Source organism: Lygodium microphyllum, chromosome 24 (assembly GCF_053477565.2).
Source record: "Lygodium microphyllum isolate KBCC chromosome 24, Lygodium_microphyllum_v1.1.10, whole genome shotgun sequence".
NCBI classification, from domain to species: Eukaryota; Viridiplantae; Streptophyta; class Polypodiopsida; order Schizaeales; family Lygodiaceae; genus Lygodium; species Lygodium microphyllum.
The window spans coordinates 106,616,160-106,634,575 of NC_141158.1; the positions used below are offsets into that span (position 1 = coordinate 106,616,160).

The 18,416-nt window shown below is 43.8% G+C and overlaps 1 protein-coding gene and 1 pseudogene across 1 annotated transcript in view; one reads left to right on the forward strand and one right to left on the reverse strand.

Moving 5' to 3' along the window:
• Nucleotides 1-1,150: 1,150 nt before the first annotated feature.
• Nucleotides 1,151-18,416, forward strand: part of LOC148015488 (polyadenylation and cleavage factor homolog 4-like) — a 94,069-nt gene continuing 76,803 nt past the window's right edge. The window contains exon 1 of the mRNA XM_087666095.1: nucleotides 1,151-1,999. Within this exon, the coding sequence (XP_087522221.1) occupies nucleotides 1,454-1,999 (546 nt within the window). The 5' untranslated portion in view covers nucleotides 1,151-1,453. The remainder of the gene's footprint in view (nucleotides 2,000-18,416) is intronic.
• Nucleotides 12,050-18,120, reverse strand: LOC148015489 (uncharacterized; annotated as a pseudogene).

Below are 18,416 nucleotides of genomic sequence, written 5' to 3' on the forward strand. Positions count from 1 at the left end.
TTATGGATGGTGGGTAGTGTCCCTCTCTTGTTGGGTGGCTGGCATCTTAAATACAATACTTGTGATAATTTGCAAGGGTTTTGGAAAGGGTATTTGATTCGCTTAATTTGTCAAGTCTAATGGATGGTGGGTAGTGTCCCTCTTGGGTGGTTGGCATCTTAAATATAGTACTTGGGATAATTTGCAAGGGTTTTGGAAAAGGTATTCGATTCACTTAATGGTTGATATTCTTCTTGAAACTCTTTCTCTTGGCCTTCGACCTTTGTCATCTTCAATTTCCTTGGTCATATTTGTGCTTGCCTTTTGGTTCTTATTGTCTTCTTGTCATTGTTGACCTTTGACTTTACCATTTGCTTCAGGCCTTCTTGGCGATGGATTCCATGTTAGTCTTCTTGGTCTCCATTTACACTGTTGTCATATGCATTTGCCTCAATAGTAGACATCTCATATTCTGTTTTCTTTTAGATAAAAGACATTGGAAGCTTGAGATGTATGTACAAACTTATGATGCTCTTAGAATTATTAATGTGATGCCATTTCTAGTAGTCTATTTGGTACCCTCAAAATGCCCCATATGGGTAGAGGTGCATATCCACTAGGAATTGAATGTAGCTTCTAATACAACTTGCATAGGTGCCTTATTGATGGCTCCATGTTAAGGGTGCTAGAAGAGTGGCATCGAATTTCGACACCTTTGATGATGGCAATTGAAGAAGAAGGATTTGTTGATGAACGGAGGAGCTTTGCAGGGTTAATGAGAGTTGTGTTAAAAAAAAAAAAAGGTGGGCAGTAATCATGCTATTAGGAAGATCATTGTGCAAAAGTTTTGAGTGAACGTGAGGGATCGGAAGGGTTTAAACTTTTGCTTTGCATTTAGTGAATTCCATCACAATATTCTCCTCTTCGTCCAATCAAAAACTACCAAAAAGTATGCCATAATTGGGGTATCAAACATCACTCTTTCTCGAAGGTTGTTGTTTCGGGGGATCGAACCTCACACTTTCGAGGGTAGCCTGGGTATCCTAAGCTGGTGGATGGTACTCATGGTGGTGCTTTGGAGTTCTTGGGATTCCCTAGTGGCACAATGTTTTGGAAGGGGATTAGCAAAATACCAAGGGTTTGTTGTGCCAGGTGGATAAGCACATCAGGGAGAAAGGGAAAACGCACAGTAGGCAGAGTCACTCATCATAATTCATCGTAAACACAGACATCATCGCTGGGAACGATGGCGTCCGTCGCGCACACAAGGAAACACAGGCGCGCGTTTCTCTGTAACCGGGCTTCGACCCTCGGGCTGTGGCGTCCGGCGCAGCAATCCCTGCCAGCGTCTCGAGGTAAATGAAGCGCTCTCGCCTTCGCCTTGCTAGCAGAAGACGAAGACGACGACGAAGAAGAAGACGATTAATAATATTCCGCAACTGCCAAGAACGGGCCCTGCCTTCCACCCTGAGCCATGGAGCCCCGGAGGCCTGTCCTCTCCGATAGACTGAAAGAGTTCCCCCTGCGCCGCGCGGCAGAGGTCGATGCTGGCAGGAGGTTCGCCGTCGAGAAAGAGCGTCAGGTGCTCGGCCGGGAGCACATGGACAGGCTCGTCGCTCCAACTGCTGAGAGCTCAGAGGACAGGCATCGCGATCGTGGCAGCAATGTGTTCGATACGAGGCGCCCGGAGTTCACAAGGGAAGGACGGGGTATGGCTGCTGTACCTGCGGGTCCCTTTGGTGGAAGGGTTAGGGATCATACAAGCAGAGAAGGAGACGAGGATATGGATAAGAGCAGAATAAGTGTAGATGACGATGCAGCTGGTGTGGCAGCGGAACAGCAGAAAGAGCGGGAAATGTCACCTGCAACAATGCAGGAAGTCATTGCCCAGTATGATGAGGCGCTGGCTGAGCTCACTGTTAACTCCAAAATCATCATCACCAGACTTACTATCACAGCTGGTGACAACATACAGGCTGCAGAGGGAATTGCTGCGATCATCTGTGACCACATTCTAGAGGTACTATACAGGTTTATGTCTTCAAATTGTGTGAGCAATAAGAAAACGCAAGGAGTGTTGTTTTTTTTATAAAGCTGAAAGTAATGCCATGGGATTAATTGGCCAAAGGTATCTCACAGTAAACATATATCTCCTAAATGAGACACAGAACTGCCCTTTTATAGGCTGGCACAGGTTTCACTTTTGTGCAAACCTCTAGAGCTCCATAATGTGTGCAAACAGCCCAGAATCAAATTCTCACTTGACTCATGTTGTTTGGCTCACAAAGCTGATATTAGCTTTCACGAACTAGTTGAAGAATAGCTCAATATAACTCACATTGAAGTCAATCTCAAAGTCAAGGCGACCTTTGATGCAACTCTCTATTAGCCTCTCATAACTAGAAATTTGCATCTGGTTATTTGAAGGAAGTGTGGACATTATAAGAAATTCAGAGTGGATCATTCTTCAAATGAATGACAGCTTCTTGCCATTTGGAACCCTGCAGAGCAGATGGTTTTTGACAAGAACATCATTTCAGACCAAACGACCTCAACTAACTGTGTTTTCTATCGCATTTGCAAATCAGTTTACAGTAATTCAAGCCTGCTTCCAATTGAAATAACTGCATTTCAGCCAGTGAGTCCTTACAGCAAGAAGAATCATCTGGTGTTCTGAATTGCTAGCAGCTGCAGCTACTTTAGACAGTGGTCTTTGAGGGAACGGTGTGGTCCCTCATACCCGTTATATAGAGTTATCGACATTGATAACTTTGTTTGGCTTTGGGTAATACAGTGTGGTGAAATTGGCAAGTAAACGCCCGTATTTACCCAATTTAACTTCAGATTATCCCCTTCCTTAAAGGAAACTCTTGGAGTTCATGAGTAAGATTATACTCACATGGGATGTGGGATGCGGATAGCCAAAAGTAGGGGATGGGGATGGGGATGGGAGGAGACGATGGTACTTAAAAAAATTCATTTTATACTATCAATCTTAGGGGGAAAAAAATAAAAGCCTATTGGAGCTTCAAATGGGAGTTGTACAACCATAAGCACTATGATAATTTAGAACTTCACGTTTAGGCACCAGTTTTAAAGATAACGTTATTATAACCAAACATGATGGACAATTCAAGTCTTAACCATGATTCATTTATCAATGTCAAAGGAATGATAGTAGAAGCCAATATATACGTAATGACTCATGGTAGTAGTACATATATGCATGATGGACAAGGTAAAGGTGTACCACAACAACTAAAGCCTATTGCCTAAACCGTGGTCCAAATCATAATAAACAAAGAGAAGAAGCTTGATAAACATAAGTCAGTACTAGCAGCCAAGATTCAAGTACAAGTAACCGGACCGATAAACATAAGTGCCATCAACCATGACTCGAATACAACTAACTAGTAGCTAAGAGTCTTGAAATCGGCTTGTGGATCAAATTTATAGGGCAATGAACATAAACTTACAACGTACACATTATTTAATTCAGCAAAGGAAATAAGTGACACAAAGGACTTGACAGCTAGAGTGCTCTTGCACAATAGATGAGATCATATTGGCTCTTAATGTGAGCGCTTCTTGTGGTATTTCTTTAATATTCAAGACAAGCCTTTATTTGAAATACTTGTGGTCCGCCTATGTGATCAATATGGTTGTCTTAGGTCAAAGACTCTCCTTGCTAATGATTCATCGTGTATGTGATGCTTAAATGGGTCACATTCGCTCCAATTGCTATGTCCTCAGTTGCTCTCACAAACCTTGACCAATGATGTGAATCAATCTTAATTACACACTCAAACCGGTGCATCTTTAAGCATACAGAGTCACAATCACTCCAATGTTGACCAACATGATATTGAAAAACGCAGTGATGGTCTCTCATTGCTGCCACATTGCAATCAATGAAGAATTTGTATGAATCTCCGCCCCAAACCGATGCACAAATTGAAGTAATCCAGACATATAAACTTGCTGTCCTCCATAAACCCTAATCTTTGATATGCATTTGCCCTATCGATAAACATTTGCCCTAATGTTTTCCTTGAATCTTTAATGATTTGGTGACCCAAAACAATGGGCAAATTGGGGGTTTTGGTTGGAACGTCTTCAGTAAGTAATTTTCACACCCAAGTTGACCGGTGTTTGCAAACCTTGGCCACTGATTTGTTGCAAACAGCAAAGTCTAATTTTGATCTATTGTAAAATAGGATTTGCAGTCAGATAGAGAGAAAGGAGAAGATAAAGATTGATTCTTGGTTGTCTAGCACCTCACGATGGCTGCAAAACACTCTCCTCTTGATGTGTACTATAAAAATCTAGCAAGCATGCATCTCCTCTTGCTGTTATAGCTCTCTAAAACACAAGAATGGGAGAGAAAGAGCCCCAAATAGCCAAGACCCAGTTTTTAAATGAATAACAAAATGCTTTTTAATCAAATCTTGTTTTTGATTAAGAGCTGATTAATGACTCGATCATTAAGTGTAAGGGAGCTGCTCATTAAACTAAACTTAAGCGTATGGTCTGCTTTATAACTTAAGTGTCCTAAGTGAGTCGCTTATTGGGTGAAACTTGTTAGCATTTTTGTATTTTCCATGCTTCTCATCTTCTAGTGTTGGTGACAAAGAGAGAGGAGCTCTAACTAGTCATGCATTTTAGTTTCCAATCCTAGTATTTTAGTGCATTTCAATTTTTAGATTACTTTAGTGTTTTCATTATTGGAGATTGAAGCGAGTCCCATGCATTTTAGTTTTAGTGGAAGTTGAAACTAGTTCTGATTCACACTGTAAGAAGCTGGGGTGACTTGATTTAGTAGGGCAACTACATTTATTGCAATTTCCTACATCAAGTAGTAGAATAGAATCTGTCAGTTTGAAGCAACTTATCCATCCTATAGAATTGGAATCATGGTGCTTGCTTTAGTATTTAAAGAGCTTTCCACAAGCAAAAGATGTTATCTTTATGGTTTGAAATAGAAAACTTAGGAGGCTGCTCCACATAGGCTTCCTCCTCCAAATAATCATTTAGAAAGAGACTTCTCACATCCATCTGGTAGATCGGCCAGCCGTGGTGGGTGGCCATTGCAACCAATTAGCAAAATGATATCCACTATGCAACAACAAAAGGAGATGCACACTTGCTGATTTTCTCATGATGAATCGCAAGAGGAAAGTGCTTTGCAGCCATCTTGAGGTGCTGGATAGTCAGGAATCAATCTCTTTATTCTCCTTTCTCTATCTCGGGTTTTGCAAGCTTTGTTTTGCAATAGATCAAAATTAGGATTCGCTGTTTACAATAGATCAGCATCTTGGGTTTATAGAATTCAATCATCCTGGGTGTGGAATTGCTTATTGAAGACATTTCAACCCAGACTCCCAAATTTCCCCTTGTTTTGGGTTGCCAAATCATGGAAGATTTTGATAGACATAAGGGAAAATGTGTTGAGACATGCCTTATTTTCCAACCTCTAAAAGCATCAAATTCAACATTGAACTCAATTCAAATGCATGCAGAGATTAGAGTTGATAGAGTGTAGGTTTACAAGTTTGAATTACTTCAATTTGAGAGTGATTTAAAGATGCATTGGTTAGAGTAAAGCCCTAAGATTGTTGGATAGACAATTAGCTCTTGAGGCCTCATTCGACCGGATTGGTTTGGAATTGAGATTTGTGCAAATTTTTCATTGATTGCAGTGTGGTAGTAGTGAGAGTCCATGGATGCATTTCTCAATGTCATGTTCGTCAATGTTGGAGTGATTGCGGCTCTATATGCTTGAAAACACACTAGTTTGAGTGTGGAATCGAGATAGATTCAAAGCTTGTTGGTCAAGGTTGGTGAGAGCAATTGAGGATATAGTAATTGAAGCGAATCTTGTCCATTGAATATCCAAGCGGCAAGGCAGCCTTTGAAGGTGTTTGACAACTATGGATGCCAGATCAGTGTCAAATGGGTAGAGATGGAGCAGAAAACTGCAAATGCAGATTGTGATGATGAGGTGGCAGCTTGAGGAAGGTCCAAAACTGCAGAACGCAGCTGTAGAAGATGTTGATTAGGCTGGGCGGCAGCAGCAACCGCAAAACACAGGCAGCAATGTGGTCGCCTATAGTGGACGAAAGCTGGACAGCACTAAACACAAAGTTGTCGGTGAAGATCAGCAGCAAACACAAGCTTTGGTGTGTAGTTTGTAGCTTCTAGAATGACAAATAGATGGTGGCTGGGAATGGTTTGAATCAGCAGTGGATGGCTAGGCAACAGGTGCTTAATGTTAGAGGATGATGATGGACAGCTCTGGTTGAGATATCCTCCGCAAATGGTGTGTGGACAGCGAAGCTACAGCATTTGCAAACTGTAAAAACGAGATTGGGCTGAATGGAGGGCAATCTCTCTACTCATATAAAGTTTGGGGCCTCCCAAATCAAGGTTTGCATTTTACGATGCTTTAATCTTGTCGATAACATTTCATTAAGTTATTATTCAAATGTGCAAAGTTGTTTAGCATATGTGATGCACATGGCAATTATTTCATGGTAACAGGCCAAGGACCTCGAGGATCAGTGGGTGTCAAATGCAAAAGTTGTGATAAGTTATGCCAGCTGGGCTTTGGGGGTCAATTGGCGTCAGTTTTGACCCTAGGACAGTTATTTGGCCAATAAGTGTGTACTATCACATGTTGCTATATCCACTTGGATAAACTTGTGCAACCATGACCTTATATTTTCTTTTATTTTCTATGTTTTTTAATAAAAATTCTTTGATTCATGAGGAGCCTTTTTTAAATTACATTTAATGAATCATTAGGTTTCCATTAAAGTTATATTGTATTACTATTAAATTTGTTAACTTTATAGTTAATAGAGGAACTAAGATATTTCTTAAATGAGCTATTTGTTTATTAGGTTTTGATGTTTTGGATATTGAAATATTTTTGTGATTTAGGGGCTTGCACACGATACTGGGGAGTGAGCATAAAGAATATACACTTTACATTTTAATGTTGCTCATGTTTTGTAAAGGGAAACTATAGTGGATGCACTTTGTTTTGCTTGAATGTTGAGATTAATATTATTAACTCTTATACATTACAGTTTTAGACCTTTACAATCTTCTTGATTTCTAAAAAAATTCCATGGTAAAATGACTAATTACCCAATATCTGTTATATTAGTGTGACTAAAATATTGGACAATGTCACAAATGATGACAAATGAATATCTCAATATTTGTTGTGGAGAAATAAACTACTGAACACAAGATAGAAGAGAAAGAAAGAGAGAACACTGCAAAGAAGAGAACTAGAAGAATGCTTAGGAAATAGAATCCATATATCAAACACGAGATAGTTGCGGCTGTGTGGACATTGGCACTATCTTCTCTCTCCACCAAGGTATGCACTGGATTTGCAAGTGATGAATGACAAAATGTGGAGAAGGAGCCCAAATAAATAGGCCAAACAAAGTGCAAATAATGCATCGGGTCGGCCAGCAATAAATGTCCAGATATGCATCATACATGCCACAATAAAATGCCTAAAGGCTGCAAATGCTGTCACTCAGCTTGGAAAGGCATTAAATGCAGTAAACACAGCAGTCGGACATCAAAATGCAGGTTAATCAGCAAAAAAATAATGCAAAAAATCAAAACACAGCTTATTGGACCAAAACGCAGCTGACAGCAGGCTAGAAACTGGGTGATGGACAGCAAACAGTAGTTGTCAGGCTGTAGTCAATGTGGAGCAGTTGGGAAAGTCTAACAATTAGCAAGGTAAGACATGTAATCAGCACCAAACATGAGACAATCACGTACAAGAGTGAGTCACTGGTTGCGTGGACACTTGCACCAGCTTCTCTCTCCACCAACGTATGCATTGGATCTGCAGGTGACGAATGATAGAATGTGGAGGAGGAGCCCAAATAAATAGGCCAAAACAATGCAAATAATGCATTAGATCGGCCAGCAATAAATGCCAAAAATTTCATCCTACAGGCCGCAATAAAATGCTTGAAATAGCTAGTAATACTAGGTATGGCCCAGACTCACTCATGAGCTGACAATACCACTAACAATTTCATGGAGCGGGTTTTGTAGACCATATCATGCCCTTTGATCCATGATCCGAGCTCCCCTGACATTTTAATTGTCATTAAATGCAGTTGTTGCCCTAGTGTCACTTAGTGCCAGGGTTAGGGTTTTCTATGAAGGTTAAGCCGTTAGGGTTTCATTTTATTGTAAAAAGGCACTTTGTACGTCATTAGCAAATAAGTGTGGCATTATTCATTTTGGTTGCTTTGAGTATTGTATTCTCTTTTACTCATTAATACATCACTTGCCATTTTTGATTGACTATTTGTAATCAGCCTTTCTTCTCAGATAGGGTGGTAAATGACCCGATTAAGTACTATTTACAGCAATTAACAAATTCACAAAATTGAAATGCACACTTTATCTTATAATCTTAGACATTGGACACCTTGTTGGCTGCGAAACTGGCATTCCTCTCGGTATTTATTTAACTTAATTGAAGAAGAAGTTGATGTACAATGGGATTCTTGCAACCCCTTTTGGTATTCCAACTTCCCTTGCTGTTCAAAATGACCAGCAAGTCTTCAATCTGATTTGCCCCTTGATTCGGGCATTCAATTGGCCTTCACATGTTTCGATGGAGATGGAAAATGCCCCAAATTCATTGATTTGCTGGTCCCTCCACTTGAATTTGATTGAAAACAACTTCAACCCTATTGAATCCAAGTCTTGGAGCTTCCAATTTTTGACACGCTTCTCAAGGTTGCTACTAAACCCTAATTTTTGCTGCAGATTAGGATTTACAGTAGAGAAATCTGAAATTTCTCAGTCTCTGGTGATCTCAATGCTATAATCTTCGGAGGAAGGCTGTAGAAAGGTTGGGAGATGAGAGGGAATGCAGATGAGAGAAAATTCAGACTTTCTTCGTGAAGAACTGAAGAAAATCAGTCATTTGTTGTTGTTGCCCTGTCTCAACAGTCTGTAGATGTTATCACCTGCTGTTGATTGGTCTTCTCTTGCCCGTGGCTGCCTCAGAAGGTCCTCCAATGGCTGCAAATCAGACCAACAGCAACTTCTCTCTCTCTCTCTCTTACAGGTTGAATACACTAAAATGCCTCTCTCTAGCCTCTAAAGACGTTTTTCAGTCTTGCATGGGTATTTTCGACAAGTGGCAGTCTTCCCAAATGGTTTTTCCAGCATTATCCATAATTAAGTATTAGTTTTCAGTCTTTAAATATTGAAAATTAATCTAATAAATATTTTGGTGCCTTGAAAAATAATCTCATCGGCCGATAATTAAATTGGTTGGGCAACTTCCATTCCTGAGTATCTTTGCGGCATCTTTGACCATCAGATTGGCGTTAAGTACCATTAAACACTACTTCTCTAGTGTCACCAACTGACACTTATGGCCAAATGAATGACCTAGGCCAACAATTGGCACCAAATACCACCAAGTACATGTACAACATAACTTATGGCAACTTTTGCCTTTGACATCCCGTGATTTCCTCGGGTCCTGGGCTTGTAAATTTACTCTAACCCCAATTAAACCTCATATATATAACATTCACTTAACCATGTGATTAAAAATTAATCCACATGTTAAGTGAGGTTTCAAAAATATATGTCCTCATGATAGCATTTTTGTGCATCAATTAATTCTTTCATTCTTATTTATTCTCTATTGAATTAATTGCACAATTACTCCATACTTTGGCCAACAGTGGATAGTGAAGCTACAGCATTTGCAAATTGCAAAACCGATATTGGTTTGAATGGAGGGTAGCATGTCTATATTCAGAAAGTTTGGGGCCTCTCAAATTAGGGTTTGCATGTGGGACACAGAAACTCTCTAGCACCGCGTTTCTTTTTAATAAAAGGTTTTAATTTATTAATTAATTTGAGTTTTGGGGCTGTTTAAATAAGGCTAATGCATTTTTAGCTCAACAACAGGTTGCTACTTTGTGCCCCAAGCATAAATGCTGACATACACAGGGTCTTGCATATTTCCAACCATACTCAAATACATTGGGCCTTGCACACCATGCATTGGCTGTTGCATACCATAAGGATTTGTGCCATACATTCTGGTATGCGATCCCTGTCCAACCATAGCATGAAAAATCGTGCTTCCACCAAAATATCATGGCTGCCCCATCATAGCATGCATGCTCGGTTGTCCAAAATCCATTGGATTAGAACTTCCATGATGGCCTTGCATTTACATTCCTCAATTGTTTCGTTTCATTAGCATCTTTGGGAGCTTCAAATGAAGGGTTTGGCATTACCTTCCTTGCACCTTACTATCCCAAACATGTGGAGATGCCTTCTTCTTCTTGCCTTCAGTGTCCTTCTTTGGAGCATTAAAAAATCGGGTAAATTGAGGTACGAGGATCTTTTGCCAATTCAGCAAAGAGATTTGCTGCTGTCTTGATCCGATTCTTGAATAGGTTGTCAAATTCCTCTTTTGCTGGTCATCAGCCTCAGTATGCCTTGAAGGTCTTGCAACTTGCCCAACAACAACATTTTAAGCTTGTTGTCCATGGTGAGCCTTGTCCAATATTAGACATTGCATTTTTTTCATTCCCATGTGAATGTTCTATCAAAGTGCAACGGTGCAAAAGTGTATGACCGAGATTGAGAGAGAGTGAACGCGGAGAGAGAGAGAGAGAGAGAGAGAGAGAGAGAGAGAGAGAGAGATATGAAATGATATATTAACGTCTACTAAAGGCCAAAATGACCTATGAGACCATGAGTTACAATCATGTGTATAATGGTACAACTGGCTGGGCAAAATATGTAGCACAAGCAGAATAAGAAAGAAAACTAACTATGGCTATGTGTAAAACATAGAGCTCTATCTAGTAACAATGAGCTCCAAAATGGTACAATCTCATGTGGGTATGGAGAGCCTAGCTCTAGCTCGAGCAATAATCCTCTGTATCCGCCTATGAAGGCGTCGTCAATGTCTCTGTCGAGGCCTAGGACGTTTGATTGGCTAAGCTGAACAGCTCGATCACTCAGTACTCCTTGTCTGTGTGTGGACTGTGGCGGTGAGAGAGGCTCTCGTGTGGACTGTGGCTATAACTGTATTGAAGTCTTCTGAGTCTCCTTTGCAAAGAAGTTTGTGAGCTGCCTCTGTGAAGGGCCTTGGTGTCTTGGAGCAGTTGTACTCTTGAGGCGCATGTCACAAAGCCGTTGTATCTCGAGAAGAAAGAGGCCAAGGCATCGCTGATCGGTAAAATCCATGACTCTGGATAGTGGTCCAAATCTGTCTCTAAAGATATAGTGGAAACAACCGTGGACCTCATAATATGCTTAGCAACGATAGATATAATGCTTCTCTGCCTTTGGCTCTAATTGGCATATCTAGCATACGCGCTCCTCTGGTGGGATGGATCTATATTTGCCAATCTCAATTTCTAACTGATGTGAGGAGGTGCGCAACTAGCCAATAGTACATCTGATCCCATGGGAAAGGTGGGTGTCCATGCATTCGGGCGAACAATAAATCCATCATCTGTGGTATGAAGGAAATGCTAGCGGTAGAAAGCCATCTTTGTCCTTAGCTCCTGCTCTAGCATCAACCATGTCCGCCTGATATCCAATTGGGTAAGATTCATCCTGATGATCTTGCGAATCTCTAACCTGCTCAAATCAAGAGATGGTGCATCAAGGGAGTACTGGAAGGGGGGTAACTTGTCCGTGCTAAAGCCATGTAGCTCAAACCAAGCCAACATCTGTGCATACCAACATGAAGTATCACCCTCTTTGGCAAGCTGCCTAGAGGACTCAAGGGCCAACCATGCATGTGTGTGTCTGGATAAGTCCCATAGGCTATGTATGTGACCGATCGGGTGAGGGCATTTACCACAATCGGTGTAGCTGCTAGCTTGGCTTTGATGATCTCATGTGGCACTGAGGCCTTACATCTGATCATCCTGGATATCGTGGACACTAGGGGTCTCTCCATCGACCTCCATCCGTCATAAGTGTGCCTTGATCTGCTACGATGGTCAAGACTGGGCCCCATATCTGTACTTCATAAAGTAGTGTGGATGTGACCAGGGTATCGAAGAGTCATAGCTTGGTGCGGAGTTCTTGGAATTGCACCTGTGAGCACATCCTCTCCAAACCACCAGTGTTTGTTGCCTCTCGCATAGAAAAGGTGGGCCCTGTGAATAAGACTCCCAAGTATGTATAAGAATCCACATACTCCAACTCCTCAAATCCATATGTGAATTTAGGTGCTGATCTCTTGACCCACTGTGGTGTAGTATTAAATACCATCACCTTGGTTTTACCAAGGTTCATTGAAAGCCCATTGTCCAAAGTATAGGAGTGTAATGCATCCAAGTGTCTCTGTAGACCCTCTGGAGAGTCAGCTATCAATACAATGTCATCTGCATACAATAGGAGAGGTATCCAAGTGCCAGCTAGTGGAGCTCCTCTATCTCCTTCCTGTGAAATATAATCAGCAATCCCATGAATGTACATGCCAAATAATGTTGGAGAGAGGGGGGATCCCTGCTTCACCCCAATGGTGGAGTAAATAGGTGCTGAAAGGCCCTTAGGTGTCCAAGCCCTGCCCACAACTCTCTCATACAGTGCCAAAATACCCCAACTGAGCTCTTTCGATACTCCCATGTCATGTAATCTATGTATAAGCCTGTCTCTCGGTATTGTGTCAAAGGCTTTGCGGAAGTCCACAAAGCAGCAGTAGGTCCGTCGACCATGGGCCCTTCCCTCCTCAATGATCGCTCGGACTGTGAGGATGTGATCCAATGTGGAGAAGTCTCTCCTAAAGCTAGCCTGTCCCTGTGCTCTAAGACCCCACATCTCTGTCCACTTGCTTAACTCATGCTCAAGGATGGAAGCATATAACTTAGCCAATGCATGCCCAACCATGATAGTTCGATAGTTATTGGGTAGAGTAGGGTCCCTTGACTTGAGGATAGGCACAATAGTGTTCATGCTCCAGCTTTCTGGTAGGCCTTCACACATGGCTCTATTAAACATGTAAGCTAGGACTCCTGCCACCAAATCTCTGTTAGAGATCATAGCCTGTTTAGGCAGCTGCACAGTCAGCAGCAGCAGTCGGACCAGCAGCTGCAGTCGGACTGTGCAGTCGGACTGCCACGTGGCAGTCCGACTGCCTGCAGCCGTTTTTACCAGGCTGCGCCCTATTTCTGGCGCCCTGTTCTAGGTGATTTTTCGCCTATTTATTGCTGACGTTTTCAGCAGTCTGGCCACTATTCTCTGTCGCAGATTACAGACCGGTGCTGTGCAGATTTCTGTCTCTGTTCACAGATTTCAGACAGCAGACAGTGCAGACTGCAGCAGACTTCGAGGTGGACAGCAGGTCGCATCGTTGGGGTGGAGACACGCAGTCCAGCGCACTGCGCCCGTGTATATCTTTGTATTCAGCATTCTTTATACAGCAGATCTTCATTGTACACTGTCTCTTTCTCTCCCTTTTCTCTCTGCGTTCTCTCTCTCTCAGTCCTACGCTTCCGCACCGCTGCACTCTGACATGGTATCAGAGCAGTGTTTGAGGGCTGACTGAGCGCAGAATCAACCTGAAGGGGAGTTTCCATCGCGACACAAATTTGCGTTTTTTGCGTTTAAGGGCAGACAGGAGGGCTGCGCCTTGGAACAAGGCTGAAACGAGTGTGGGCGCACAGGAAAGGAGTATAGGTGGTGGATTTGCTGCTGTTTACTGCTGTTTGACGCGGAGAAAGTTTGAGTTTTCAACCTAAAAGTGCAGGTTTTGCTTTTTCATCGCCTCCGGCGGGTGAAGAAGCTTCGGGACGCGGAAGAGCCTTAGCAGGCTGAGTTTACCCAGTCAGAGGGGGCTGCTTTTGCGTTTGAGAAGGCATTGCAGGTGAAGATGTCTACAGAGATGGACTTGGAATTCCAGGCGATTATGGACCGGAAGGTGCCTGTCCTACCGGCTCTTCCTACAGATCAGAAGCTCGACGGCGACAACTACCGCATTTGGCGCGTTATGATGTTGGCCATTCTGGAGTCCTATGATTTGGCGGAGTTGGTACAGGAAGATATTGACCGGCCTTCGGTAAGAGATGAGTCCAAACTCTCTTCCGATGCTCGTGCGGAGTTGGCCAGGGCCCAGTCTCATTGGGACAAACTGAATGCCAGGATTCGATCCTTTCTCTTTCTATCATGCACTACAGCCGTGATCGCTCACATCGAGCACTTGACGGTGGCTCGTGAGATATGGCTGGAGCTTGATCAAATGTACAATCGGATGACCCTGATGAAGAGGGTTTCTTTGGAGGTACAGATGCGGACCTTGTCCGTCAATAAGTCTTCTTCGCTAAGGGAACACATTAACAAGCTAAGGCAGCTACAGATGCAGGTTCAGAATGCGGGGAAGCCGATTTCCTCCGAAGACATGGCGATCACACTTTTGTCCCAGTTGCCGCCATGATTCGGTACATTTTACTCTGCCCTTATTGCTTCGGGGCGAGAGTCAACTCTTCGGTGGGAAGAGTTGGTTCCTATGGTCTTGGACCAAGAGGAACAGTTAAAGGGACAGAATGCTTCCAAGACGGAGGCGTTAACAGGTCAAGCCTCTCAGAAAAAGGGGAAGGACCAAAAGAAGAAGAAGGGGGATAACAAGTCCAAGAAGGACAAGGAGAAGGACAAGGACAAAGACTCCACATGCCATATTTGTGGAAAGACTGGCCATTGGAAGAAGGATTGCCCTGACAAAGACTCGAAGGACACCAAGAAGAAGGAAAACAAGGATTCTGGAGTGGTGGCTGCACCCTCATCAGCTGCATTTCTACATTTAGTTGTCATTGAGGACGCTTCACCGAATGCTTCTGATGCTGCGATGGCGGCTCCCCAATCTCGAGAGTGGATTATTGATAGTGGTGCCTCACGGCACATGACTCCTTCATCAGATGGTGTTGCCCAGCTGCGACCTTCGCGTGGGCAGGTTCTCATTGGAGACAGCTCTTCAGTTTCTATTGTAGGTCGGGGTAAGATGCAGCTTATTCCGGATGGACGAGGTGGCACCCATACCTCAGAGGTTTTGCATGTACCAGGATTAGGGTACCATCTCCTTTCAGTTCATAAGATTTGCTCCCTTGGTCTTTTGGTGGAATTTGACAGTTCTACAGTACGAGTCCTTGATCGTGAATCGAGGAAGGTTCTATCATCTGGATATGAGGAGAACGGCATTTACAAACTGAAGTCTTCCACTGCCCTCTCTACTCTTCTTCTTACCTCACAGTCACAGTCTGAATTATGGCATGCTAGGTTTGGTCACCTGAACTATGACTATCTTCGGAAGGCGTCACGGGGACAGCTTGTTCGAGGGTTGCCGGATATAGTGGTGAGCCAGCAGCCATGTGTCTCCTGCATAAGGGGGAAGCAGCATAGGGATGCCATTCCCCACACCGCTTCGCGGCGGTCTACTTCACCGATGGAGTTAGTATCTACGGATCTATGTGGCCCTATGAGGAATGAGTCCCTGCGTGGGAGCTCGTACTTCATGCTGATCGTGGATGACTATAGCAGGATGATATGGGCCTACTTTTTGGCACTAAAGTCAGAAGCTTTCTCGCACTTCAAGGATTGGCTTCTTTTTGAGGAGAACCGATCAGGCCGGAAGTTGAAGACCTTGCGATCCGACAAGGGAGGTGAATTTGTGTCTAATGAATTTGCTCGGTTTTGTGCAGATAGAGGAATTCACCAGGAGTTTGCCAATACCAATACTCCTCAGCGTTCTCTCTCTCTCAGTCCTACGCTTCCGCACCGCTGCACTCTGACAATCTCTAGCATGGATCAAGTGCTCAGCTACTAGTCCATCATGATCTTGTGCCTTTTCTCTGCTAAGTCTGTTAATGGCCTCTCGGACCCTACTTTCTGTAAAGAAAGTGTTGGTCTCTGGACAAGGCTCAAATGGGTCAGGAAGAGGTGGTTGACCCTCCACAATATAAAGACTAGCTGCATACTCTTCCCATACAGCGGTGGACGTAATAGGTGTGGTCGGGCAATGCTCTTTGAAAAGCCTCCAAGCCTCTCTCGAGTCCTGGCTCAAGAATAACTGATATAGGTCTCACTCTAGCTGGGCCAAGAATGTTCTCTTCTTTCATCATGTGAGGCGTCTAAAGAGTATCTGTGCCTGTCTGTGGGTAGTGGACCTCAGTGCTATCTCTCTCTGTAGCTATACTCTGGTCTCACGGCACTCATCATCATACCAGCTGTTCCGAGGAGTCACCCCAGTGGAGGCTCTTTGTGTGGGTCGTGAGTGTGGGAAGGCTACACCTACAACGATGTGTAGGGCCTCATTGAACTGTTGAGTCAGCTCCTGTAATGGAACGTTGGGGTCTGCATCATGTAACAATTTGAGGATCTCTTCCTCATAGATATCCTCTGTCTCTCTGGAAAAGAGCTATCTCGAGTGTTGGTGAGCTACATGATGGGTGTGCGTGTCAGTGAATTGGAGGTCAATGGTGAATGATAGGTAGGCATGATCCATTGCAACTCCGAGAAGGCGTAGGGATACTTAGAGGTCTCGGATGTGAGATATTGGCATCGGTGGGTCAAGAACATAGTCTACTGTGCTGGCACCGTGTCGGTGAGGATACCATGTGAAGGCGCCGGATAGGGGGTATCTAGCCATGCCATTGAGAATGGCCAACCTGTGTGCTGTGCCCATCTCCATAAGGTATCTCCCATATTTGGTGACTTCCCCCATATCCTGAGATGTCCTCTCCAGTTGTAGCTTTGACACATCCTGCTCTTGTAGCATCTCCTGAGATGCATCAAAGAAAGACACTTGATGGGAGGCTGTCCTGGCATTAAAGTCTCCTAGTAAGATAACCTCTCCCTCCTTCGAGAACTTTCAAATATCCTCATCCAAAGCCACATATGGTGATTGCCCCTTGGGTAGGGCGTATCGGGACGTCATAGGGGGGAAATAGCATATGGGAACATACAAAGTGCATTCCTCACCACGCACTCTCACCCACATGTATCTGGCCTGCTCATCTCTGCGGACTACCTGGATCATCTGTTGTAGCTCCTCCCTGAATAACACTGCCACTCCTCCCGACCCGTGATTACTGTGGTCTGTGCGTGTCTCCTTCCTGCAAGCCGATTCCCACCTATAGCCTGTCACCCATGGAAGTGTAGGATGTGGTCCTTGATGTGTCTCGGAGTAGAACACTATATCTCTCCCTGAATGTCTCCTCAAAAGTTGCCACATCCAATCGGAGGGCTCCATTACAGTTCCAAATTGCCACTGCAAGGTTGGTCCCATAGGTCTCACACCGTCATTTGTGGCGCCTCTCCATGATTACCACTCTCCCTCCTCTGTAGAAGGGAGTTTGCTCTCCTCCTTGGCTGCCTTAATTTTTGGCATGCACTCTCTCATGTGGGCTAGTTGGGTTGGTGTGAGATTGTCACCCAAAGACAGACCGGTCCCCTTCAATGTACGGCGTTGAGCTAGGAAGTCTCTCCTAGCCTCCATGGTGGGGATTCTTTTGAGCTCGCCCTTTCTGTGCTTTTCTTGCCCACTCTCCAAGCAGAGACATGCGTGTCTTTCTTAATATTCATTAATGTGTATAGCACCTTGGTGTCCTCATCCACTTTTTCATGCATCTTCAGCCCCGTCACCCGAACATGGAGTGCTCTCATTTTCCTTTTTTGTTCCTCCTCCAGTGTGTCATTGATTATGCTTGTTGTAGGTGCGTGTGCTAGGTGTTTCCCCTTCTTTGCAATTTGAATCCATTGCTCCGCCTCCTCTATTTGCTGTTGGGTTTTCTTGAGCATCTCTGCCCAAGAAACAGCCTCCTTCGTCATCTCCTTTTTTTGGAAATGTTGTACTTCCTCTTTGATGCGGGTGAGCTCCTCGGTCATGCTAGGTTGAATTTCTCCTTCCTCTAGCTTGGGGCTGAGTTGAATGTCAGTGAGTAGCTGCCTAAGTGATTGAATCTCCCCATCTTGGGCTTCTATCTTCAATTCCAACCATTTAATCTTATCGTTCAACTGCCTGTTCACTATGCTCAGTCTGTTGTCATACTCCTTGACTTTGTTGATGGCATTGGTAATCATCTGCTCTATTTGGACCTTCTCCATTTTGGGGGCGAACTCCGTCTTGTTGTGTTGGGCCTGTGGGGGAGCTCGATTCAGAGTTCAGAATAGAGAATAACCATTTCAGTGTATGTGAGGAATAGCCATTTCATGACAGGTTTACTGTCTGCAACAGGAGGGATTGTGGGACTAGGAGATGGCAGTAGGGAACTGGGGCTGCAGAGGTGGTACTGTGACTGGGCAGTGACGGCAGTAATAGGCAGCATGCGCAGTGATCAAAGGGGCAATGATGTCGACGGGCTGCGGCAGTACGTCTGACATGACGGGGCTGGTCGGCAGTG